The sequence below is a fragment of the Peromyscus eremicus genome, unplaced genomic scaffold (genome assembly GCF_949786415.1).
Source record: "Peromyscus eremicus unplaced genomic scaffold, PerEre_H2_v1 PerEre#2#unplaced_466, whole genome shotgun sequence".
Classification (NCBI taxonomy): domain Eukaryota; kingdom Metazoa; phylum Chordata; class Mammalia; order Rodentia; family Cricetidae; genus Peromyscus; species Peromyscus eremicus.
The window spans coordinates 219,926-230,498 of record NW_026734702.1 but is presented as its reverse complement, the minus strand read 5'-3'; the positions used below and the strand labels follow the sequence as shown (position 1 = coordinate 230,498).

Here is a 10,573-nt window from a genome sequence, read left to right as displayed (position 1 = left end):
CCCTTTCCTCCCTGAGCCATCTTGCCGGCCTCCTACAGTGTCTTTTTAAGATCAGATAGCTGGTTGGTGGTAACCTAGGATAAGGGCACAAGGTTCCCATCTTCCTGTCTTCTTCATCCATTCTGACACAAAGATGCCCCGCCCTGATTCAGTGGGGTGCTCGGCGTAGGTGCTACCTAGCTGAAGAAGCAGCAGGAGTTATCAAAGGAAAACTTCCAATGTTATCTTTATTTGTTCTGAAAACCATCTCCATTCTTCATCTCTCCATGCAGTCCTGGCGCAGCAACAAGGAGAGCCTTTCCCTCTGGCCTCCATAAAGCGCCTTGTTTCATAAGAAAGGGCACAACAAACGCTTCCCATCGGCTCCCCATCTCCAGGTCCCATTTGGAAAACCTGGCCAGGATGGACCTTTCCAATATTGCACACATGTGGGTGTTGTTGGGCCCTGCTGGTTTGCCACCTTTTCCTCCACCTTCCCTGAGGCAGTTGCTCCTGTCCTGGGGGCCTTTGCGCTACCTCCAGTCGAGGGCATCTGGTGCAGACGTGGGCTGTTCACAGCCTGGGTTCCAGTTTGCCTTGGTCCAGGGAAGCACCATCCCTGATCCACAGCTGGATCTGCCCAGGGTCCTCACGAGCTCACAATGTCCCAGTGCTGGCTCATGAGTGAGGACTCACAAGGGTTGACCACGACCTCTTTTCCGTCCTCGGCGCTGTCACCGAACATGTCTGTGTCCAGGCAGAGGTGGGATGCTATGTGCTCAATGCGAGCGCCTGTCTTCGTCCATTGCTGAGGAGACAGAGGGGGAGAGAACACGAGCTCATTTTTTCCAACCAAGGCCATGGGCTCTATGGATAATGTAAGTCACCCCGACATTATCAGAAGGGATGACACCCCATGTGGTCCGCCAGAGATGTGATTTCATGGTCTCATGAAGGAAGAAATTATTCTGACAGGCAGTAAGGTTTTATTTTTTTTTATTACATTTAAATTTGTATTTATTTACTTATTTGTGTGTGTGTGTGTGTGTGTGTGTGTGTGTGTGTGTGTGTGTGTAGGCCAGAATACAACTTATCAGAGTTGCTTTTCTCTTTCCACTGCATGTAACTCCAGGGATTAAACTCAGATGGGCAGGCCTGGTACTGTTGCAAGTACCTTTACCCATAAGCCATCACTCCAGTTCTAGTCTTTTAAAAATGAGTTTTAAAAAATGTTAAAAGTTAAATCAGTGTTTTCTAGGAAAACTCATCGGGAGGCAATAACTTTCCAGGCGACAGAGTAGAAAATGTGAACTGAGTTAGACACAAGAGCAGACAGAAAAAATAAAACAAAACAAAAAACCATGTTCCATGTCTTCCTTTAGGAAGAAGTTACACAAAGAGAAGATGGGGCCAGTGAAGGTGACAGCAGTAGACTTCTTCAAACTCTGTACCAGGAGCCCACAGAGAGGTGGGTCTCAGGCAGTTTCCCTTGGCCCCCTCATATGTGGCAAGGATAGAGGGATGGACGCATACCCTGACTAGACACTGAGCTCGGCACTTCATAGAGACCATTACAATGCTTGTTTCCCACACTTCCTTTGGGTTCTATCAGCCCCCGTTTGGAGAAGAGGAAGAGGAAATCTCAGATAGATACAGGGATCCACTGTGTGCCACATTCCTAGTCCACGCTGCTAGAGGGACAGTGTGCATCTAGGATACAACTCACAAAGCATTGAGGGTCAAGGGTGGAGTAGCATTCACACCTATGGCCCTGGCTCTCGTCTAAGAGTCCAGGTAGGTGACGGAGCAGGGACAGAAACATACAGGGTGGGCGGGCCTGGTAAGATTAGCTAAAGTCTGCAGGCTTTCAGCTCTTCACTAATCAGGGGGACCAACGTAGCCTTTACTGCTGACACCATTGAGGGAGTCCTATCCCTGACTCTGACTGGAAGCTTTTCATGCTTATTCACCCTTCCCCTTTCAACATGCCCTATCTTCTCCCGCCTGGAGAAGACTTCCACCCACCCCAGTCACATTATGGAGGTTGACCACTCCCAATCTTACCCTACCCCAGGGCCTACGGAGCACTCACCTGCCTTTCATCCCCATTCTTGCACAGAACAAGAACCACCGGGGCACCAGGGAACAGGGTGACAACAGATAGGCACAGCTCTTCCTGGATGATCTGCTGGGTGTATGTGAACGCCCACACCTGAGGAGACCAAGGAGATTTACTCAGGAACGGGGCAGCCACTATCTGTGGGGTACCACCATGCCTATGTGTGATGACTCATTCATGACAAAGGCTAGGAGTTTACACTGCCATGAACTCTCTGTCCCCACACCCCATGTTGGGTCCTGAGCCATGGTGTATGCTGGAAGTTGCAACATAATTCTGACTCTGGGCAGCAGCCTCAACACCCTAGCTGATCTACATGATCTCCAGTGTCTACTTGAAGATAATGTCTCCATGGGAGTTTGTTGCTGACATTTAACATTTCAGACAGCTACCAGACAGGCTTCCCTCTGCCCCAGATGTCTTTAGGATGTCCCCTCTTCTTTGACAGGATTCCAAGTCAGTGCCTTGAGAACATGAAAGCTATGATAAGAGGCAGATGGAAGGGTAAAGGGGAAGGAAACACTCAAGGGAGGTGATGGAGACGAGTCAGGCGGGAAAGAAGAGAGTTGTACAGAGTAACATTACTTAAAAGTGTGCACAGTCTAACACGCCAGCATAGCAAAGGGTTTGGCCCTTCCACCCCTGCAGGGGGGGAAGTAGAGAGACCAGATCAGCAAGCTGGAGATCTGATGGAATAGGGAACAGGGGTGTTCTGTGCAGTCATTGCAAGACACCAAAGTGGCGGATTGCGTGACAAGCACTCTCTAGTTCCCAAGGTGGGAGGCAGCAAGCCAGGGTATAACTGTTGCCAAACTGACAACAGAGGTTTTTCTCTCGGGTTGGGAAAGAGGTAACAACTGCCCTTTTCCTTCATCATGCAGTGAAGACGATTCAGGATTAGTCTCCAACGGAGGTTTCAGAGGGGACTCCCGCCAAGGGCTGTATCTTCTCTCCATTACATCCCTGTGTGTGAAGTGGCCTTCCATCTTTGGATCAGGCCACTCACGAGCTCCTTCTTGACCACAGCCAAGGGAGAGCAGACAGCTTGCAGCTCTAGGGCCAAGTGTCCGTGAAGTGTTTCACCTGTACTCATCCTCTGATTTCAATTCTCATATTAGGGATGACACCGCTTTCTGGTCTGTCTTCTTTATGCCCTGACCTCCTCGTGGGGGGCCACCCCTAACATCTTATGGGAGTTGAGACAAGAGTATAAATACAGGACACCATGCCTCGTGAATGTCATACTAGGCACTGAGACACACGTAGTGTTGGCTTCTAGGCTGCATGTTCCCTTCTCTTCCCACCTCTAGCCTGTATATTTGGGCATAGGCATTCCCTAAATGGTCCCCTTTGAGTCTAGATATGAGTACTGGTGACTTAATCCACTTGAGAGGCCAAAGCCAGGCATGAAGTCCCCATGGGTCTTGAGACTGGTCTGGGGCATTGGACAGATGACTCTGGTGTCCTAGGCACCAGGAGTGTGTGATCTAGAATGGTAATCTGCATTTGGGACTGAGAATATTTCTCCTTGTGGGAAGGATAAAGGCCCAAGGGCTGTGTCCAAGGGCAGAGCTACAGGGAGCCATTATTTGTGGACCCACAGGACCACTGGCCTGAAATCTATTAGATTTTTTACCCTCCCCTGAAAAGAAGGCTTAAATCCGTGATGGAAAAATGAGTTAGTCTCTTCTGTTATTGCTCTGTAGCCCACTGGGAAGCACAAATTAACATTTCAAAAATAAATCCTGTCATTATCATAAGATCACCACAATATACATGGTGTTACATTGTTTCTGTTAAAAGCGTTAAAGGGATTAAACACAGGAACTTAAAACACACCACAGTTCCTAAAAACACACCTTGCCAGTCTTTCCTTTTTTAACACCTAGAAGTGGCATCTGAGACTTCACATGCAGAAATGCCTCTTGAGAAGAGGCACACCAGAGCACACCGGGGCTGGGGTCTAAGAAAGTCACTCTAAGGGTCTGCAAGAGGGGCCTGCGAACAGGAAGCCATCATAAAAGTCCTTATGCAAGGAGGCTAGAGAATTGGCCCTGTGGTTAAGAGTAGTGCTTGCTGCTCATACATACACATACATTACACACACATACACACACACACACTTTTACACAAGTATACTTTCTGGGGTTTTCCTGACATTTAGTCTCCCAGAGGAGGGCTGATCTCTGACCTCATATGCAAGAAGAAAGAGGAGAAATGGGAAGCAGAAGTCAGGGAGCAGGTGGGTAGGAGGAACTAAAAGCAAAGTGTCCGTGTCCCATTCTGTGTCCCTCACACTTCCCAGAGGAACTGGCGACGAACAGGTTTATTAAATGAATCCTGAATCAGAAATGTACCCTAAGAAGGCAGTCATTGAGGGGAGGACTGGGGTTTAGCTGACTGGTAGCGTGTTTGCCTAGCAAGCAAGGGACTGAGTTCAGTCCCCAGCTCCAGAAAACAAATAACTGGAAAGCTGGCAGCAGGAATACTCAGCCAGATCTGTCCTCCATTAAGGATTGTAGGGCCCTCTATGGATGGCTCCATTCAGAGCCTGGCAGAAGTGCTGTTCATGAAGGATGTCCCTCTCCACCCCCAGGGAAGGTAAGCCAAGGACCCATCTAGGGGCTGATGTGAATGGGCTGAGGATAGAGGTTCACCTGTGGTCTTTGGATTCCTTTGCCAGTCTGTTAGAGCAGGGAAACTGTACTCAGAGGACATGCTCCCTGCCGTGGCTAGAACACAGTGTCTGACAGCGAGAACAGTAGCCTTCTCTCTCAGGCACATGTCCCGGGGCTGCAGCTGGGAAACCTGGGATGCAAAGGGACCACAGTGGTACCTGGCCTGGGACTTACTGTTTTGAGCTGGATGAAATTAAGGAGGAAAGATTTTTCTTAAGATGCTATAAGAACTTAGAGAGGGAAGGGCAAGGGTGATGCCGGGCAGAGGTGCTGATCTTGGAATGACCCAGGGCCCCATCCTCTGACAGACAGGAAAACATCAGCCTAGAGCAAAGAGACTTTGCTCTATACCTCATTGAAGAAATATCTGGCAAGTATCTGGAGACATTTCTGGATTATTAAGACCATCCCAGATGCATGAACTGGCTTTCTGGAGCCCATTCCCTATGGTGGGATACCTTGTTCGGCCTTGATGCAACGGGGAGGGGCTAGGCCCTGCCTCAACTTGATATGCCAGACTTTGTTGACTACCCAAGGGAGGCCTTACCCCCTCTGAGGAGTGGATGGGCGGTGAGATGCGGGGGAGAGGGGGGTGGAAGAAGGAGATGGAGGGGGAATTGGAGATGGTATGTAAAATGAACAAGAAATTTTTTTAAATAAAAATAAATAAAAAATAGTGAAAAAAGACTAGGTTCTATAGGCATTTAGTGAGGTGGGCAGGGACAATGCTAAATATCCTACAAGACACAGAACAATCCCTACAACAAAGAATGATCTAGTCCTAGGGACAGTCACGCTGAAGCTATCATGAGATAGTCTGCAGGCCGACACCTAAACTCTAAGGTATCGTTCATGTACACCCTGGTTAGTGTCCATGGGCCTAGCTTACCCAAGCTGTCAAGTGGGGGTGAAAACAGCACATGGACCATCTGAGGGGCTATGGTGAGGAGTAAACAAGATCATCCCTGCTGAGCACATACCCCAGATCCTGGCCCTGGCTTTGTGTACTAGCTCCAAGAGTGGTGTGTCCATCCTCATGCGAAGGAATGTTGGGTGAGGAGCCACAAACCAATCGGCGTAGAAACGTGAGGTGACTGGGTCATTAGTAAGCAGGAGCCAATGTCCTTTACTGATGATGGTCCGTGAGTTCCGTGTTTCTAAATGTCTTCTGCGAAGTGAATATTGAACACCAGAGAAAACAGAGTGGGCACGAGACAGGATTCAGCAATCCTTGCTGAGGTTAGAGCCTCTCAAGAGCTTGGCTGGTTCGAGCCCCTCCATGTTCAGGTTTACTTAGGGCACCGTGTCATGGAAGTGAGGATCAAAGCGGTCGATGGTTTACCCTGAGCAAAATCAGGAGCAGCTTCTGGGCTCACGTCTGCACAGGAGCTCTCCTCAGATGAGATGGGACCCATGTAGAGGACATCAGGGCCACCAGATGTTCTCTGTCGACCACACAGGCAAGCCTGTCAGGCCATGAACACGCCCTTGAAGGGTTCCTTTCAGACAGATGCCTGGAACAAATGAACCAGATCCAGCAACACCGCTCATTCAGTACAAGATCCCTAAGGGACCAGTCGTGGAGGGAGGGCAGCATTGGGTGTTACAACGGCACAAATGGCTGGCAGGCCGTGCTGGGCTCACTCTCTTCCTTGGCTGCACAGGCACAAACTTCATCTCCACCTTAGAGATGGCTCCCAGCCCGGAGGCAGCAGGGTGAGCCGGCAGATTCCTAGAAGTACATTTCTCTTGACTGGGATCTTCACTCGACTCATGCTCGAGGTTTTTCCCTTTGTTTCCTTCATGTCTTCTCCTACACTGCTGGAAACACTTGTACGTGGGAATAAAGGCGCATACCCACTTTGGTTGGTTGTATCCCAGGGTTGGGCTCCGGGGTAACTGCCCACTGGCTTAACAACTTTGTAGACTCTTGGCGAATTACTTCTGCAACCTCATGTACAATATGAAGAGACTACTAGGCCCTCTAGCAAGAGGGCCACTATATAGACTATATGGCTAATACGTGCATATTCAGAATAGTGATCTCCATTGAGCAAAGGTTTGGTTACTGTTTCCGATGGTGACGCCAGTGACTCAGAGTGAGACAAGAGAGATATGCTCCTTTGGAAAGCATCCTAGAGAACTGGCTGTCACCGTGCTTTTGAGGGGCCATTCCCAGGCTGTGGCGAGGAACTCTGAGGAAGAGGGGGCAGGAGGCAACGGGCTGGCAGCTTGTTCCACTGCAGACTTGAGATCTCGACCCTGGAGGTGTCCGTGTGCCTGCTGATCTGCCGAGCACTTTCAATCACACCCACCCTTGGGGTTCCCAGGTGCTGCCTTCTGCTCCACAAATTGGGAGCCTCAACCACTGGCTGGGCAGGGGGAGAATACAGTGCAAACTGTCTTATGTTTCCCTCATTTAATTTGGAATTGAAACAAGAGTGGAGCATCTGTCTTCTTTCTACCTTTCATGGACATTTTTTTTCCCTAGAGATTTCAGTGAAGCTAAGAAGAAAAGTATTAGCCTAGAGACTTCTGGGGCTTCACCGGTTTTTCGAATGCATGATGTATGCCTGTTGCAATACCCCAGGGCACCAGTTTGCCAGTATCTTTGAAACATTGGAATTCAGCATTTTTCTCCAAAGGATGACAAGCCAAGCCAGTAAGCAGCAAGGTGAGGCAGGGTGTGGGATGGATGGGCTGGTGTGGATGGAGAACAATGATTAGAACTACCGGGCCGGGAGGTGGTGGTGCACGCCTTTAATCCCAGCACTCAAGGAGGCAGAGCCAGGCGGATCTCTGTGAGCTTGAGGCCAGCCTGATCTACAGAGCGAGATCCAGGACGGGCACCAAAACTACACAGAGAAACCCTGTCTTGAAAAACCAAAAAAAAAAGAACTACCGGATTAAATAGTTAAATAGCCTTCATGCTGGGCATGTAGCATGGTTAGAGAACCATAAGACTCTGGGGTTTGATCTCCAGCCCTGCCAACAAAAACAAACCAAACTAAATCAAGGGAGTATTGTTGCAGGCATGAGGACATCCCAGTGCCTGGGTTTTACCTACCTGGCGAGTGAATGTCAGCTAGAGATAGAACTTGGACCTCCTTGTCCTATTCTCCATAATTCAGGGTCCTAGAACACCCACCCAGTGGCTCCAGCCTGATCTCAGGGTCTGCCTTGATCCATTGCCTGGGTTTGTCCTCTCAGGGTAGGCTGTATATATATTTACACACACACACACACACACACCCCTAGGCTTTCAATATAATACTTGAATATAAAAGCTTAGAGTTCATTATGTAGGACAGAGCCAGAAATGGGAAGAAACTGGAGCCAGGGAAATGCAGTAAGCTAGTATAACATGTGTCTCTGGAATATGGTGTGGCATTTGTAGAACATAGACCCCCCCCCCCCCAAGTCACGCTCTTGCCCAAACTTTCATAAATGTTAGGGAGGATACTGTTCTCTACTGACTCCAGACCTTCTTACGGAGGAATGACTTTTGCTTTAGAACTTGTCACTGGAAATTGTCTATAACCAAGACCCTCTTGCCAGCTTTTTCCTGTCAAGATGGAGCTGGTTAACCGTTTTAATATTTATAACCTTGAAGAGGAATGTCACACACAGGTGTCTTCTCCCATGACTAAACATCTAATAAAGCTCTGGAACCGTGACTTGGCTGTAAAAAAGCCTCAGAGAACTGCTGGATAGAGTTAGTGTGTGTAGGGGTCACCACTAGTGTGTAACCCCAGTTAACCTCTGGGAGCCGTGGTGGCATCAGCTGTGAAGTAGGGGTAGGGAGTAATACCTACTTCATCTGGTTCTTGTATCACTCCCTTGCTATGGATGCGCAGTGACTGAAGAGGTGGGTGCAGGAAGAGACGCTGAAGGAGTCCAAGGGTAGAGGTCCCCCCCCCTCTTGACAGGCCAAGTCGAGAAAGGTAGTGGAGACGAAGATAGGGAGGGGCAGAACTGTGTTAGGGGGAAAGGAACCCCACTGGTGCCCGAGGTTTGCAGACAGAGATGAAGGATGATAACAACAGAGATTTATGAGGGAGGAACAAGGAAGAGGATCCTAATAAGAAGAGAAAAGATCACGAGTCGGTCCTGCAAAGATATATAACGGATGCACACATGGGTTCGTTTCACGGCAATGATGTTAGCTGAAATAGCTATGTGGATTTCCTTCTGAGTACCTGAAAGTGAAGCCCGATCCTGCTGCTGGGCTGTGCACCCTCGGAGAAGGGGGCTGTGTCTAATTCTGAATGAGCCCACTTTGTCTCCCCAGCAGGTAATATGGTACCTGGATGCTACGCATCCCGTGTGCGGAGGTTAACAGTAATCGAGCATCTGAAAGTCGTGCAGACCAGCCCTTATCGCAAAGCAAAGCTGAGTGGCAGCCTACCACTGCCTCGAGGAGAGAGCACCGTGTACCTACAGGCCTTTCCATCATGGCCCCAAGTGCCTGGCATTGTGTGCCTTCCTCCTACCTCAGGAAGGTCATCTGAAGGGCAGCTGGGATGGGCCATTCTCCTCCAGTTAAAGATGACCCTGCTACCTCTTCTAGGACTGGGTCGTAAAGGACCCTCTCTGAGGCCCAGAGAGTTGGTGGCTTTCGCTCCTACCTCCTTATGCAACCAAAGTTGGCAAGTCCCAGAAAGGCTCTGCTCAGCTGGAGATAGAGCAAGCAAATCCTGTCCCAGGGAAGGGGCCAGACAACATTCTGACTGTTGGAATTCCCACGAGCAACACCCACACTCAGACTCACAGAGAGATGTGTCACCTACTCAGGATGCTTTACAAAGTGCCACTTGAGCAAATTATGTCGCCGTCATCCGGGCAGCCACACCGAAAGTAAAATCGACACCCCCCATTTCCTGTCATTTCTAGTCTAATCTAACTCCCACACCACCTCCTCTACCCTGTTTAGAGCAGAGGCTGCTGCTGTTGTTGCTGCTGGCAAAGTCATTTCAAGCCAGAGCCAGGTCTGCGAGTGTAGATGCTTGTGAACAAGAGAGCCGCTAGAGGCTGTGCTGAGGTTGGGATGATGGTTTAAGAGAGCACACACCAAGTGGGGATGAGGGATGGGGCAGGAGGACTACCTAGAGGCTGTGGCCATAATCTAACACAGAGAGTCTCAATGGGGACATTTTAAAAGAATTACCTAGTTCCCAAAGTCAACGGAGCTGGTCTTGGGGAAATGGAGAGCTAGCAGGAAGAAGTGAAAGTGGGGTATGAGAAGAGTTTTTTTTCCCCCCCTGGGGAGAACACAGTGGGCTGCAGACACAGGGGACTATGGGAGGGAGAGGGGTCAAAACACTAGTGAGAATTGGAACCATGGCACCAGGGCAAAGCGTGACCCATGCAGAGACTTGTGCATTGCCAGGCAACCGGGGTGCTCAGGGCCACCCGTAGAGTTTAAACCACAGAGGGGTTTGACTGCCTCAGTCACACAGTGTTTGAGCCACTGTCCAGGTGGGAGTCCTTAACTGTGAACCTTCTGTTCCCAGAGCCCTCTAATGGGACCTTAGAGAGGTCTCACTAATGAGGACAAAACTCACCTTCCTCAGGGAACCTACTTCCTCCGGAAGATAGACAGTAACTGAGGTCCTGCTTCTCTCCAATCCCAACATCTACTTGCCCTCACCCTACCTTGTGACCTCAGTGTCCCTAAAAACCCATCCTTATACTCCTGCCAGGTCACAGTATATGCTGTATTTCCTGGCTCACCCTCCCTTCCCTTCCTGACCTTGTCCGTTTCTACTGCCGTCCCCAAACAGAAGCCCGTTTTCAA

General features: G+C 49.5%; 1 protein-coding gene and 1 long non-coding RNA gene across 4 annotated transcripts in view; one reads left to right on the top strand and one right to left on the bottom strand.

Annotated features, from left to right (window-relative positions):
* Nucleotides 1-198: 198 nt before the first annotated feature.
* Nucleotides 199-10,573, bottom strand: part of Galnt14 (polypeptide N-acetylgalactosaminyltransferase 14) — a 219,142-nt gene continuing 208,767 nt past the window's right edge. For all 3 annotated transcript variants that reach the window (XM_059252892.1, XM_059252894.1, XM_059252893.1), the window contains exons 14-15: nucleotides 2,072-2,191; nucleotides 199-787 (exon numbers count right to left, since the gene is read on the bottom strand). In XM_059252892.1, coding sequence (XP_059108875.1) covers nucleotides 629-787; nucleotides 2,072-2,191 — 279 coding nt within the window. In that variant the 3' untranslated portion in view covers nucleotides 199-628. The remainder of the gene's footprint in view (nucleotides 788-2,071; nucleotides 2,192-10,573) is intronic.
* On the top strand, nucleotides 4,619-9,164 carry LOC131901824 (uncharacterized). Its single transcript, XR_009376900.1, has 3 exons — nucleotides 4,619-4,699; nucleotides 7,268-7,438; nucleotides 9,068-9,164. It is a non-coding gene; the product is annotated as an uncharacterized LOC131901824 (long non-coding RNA).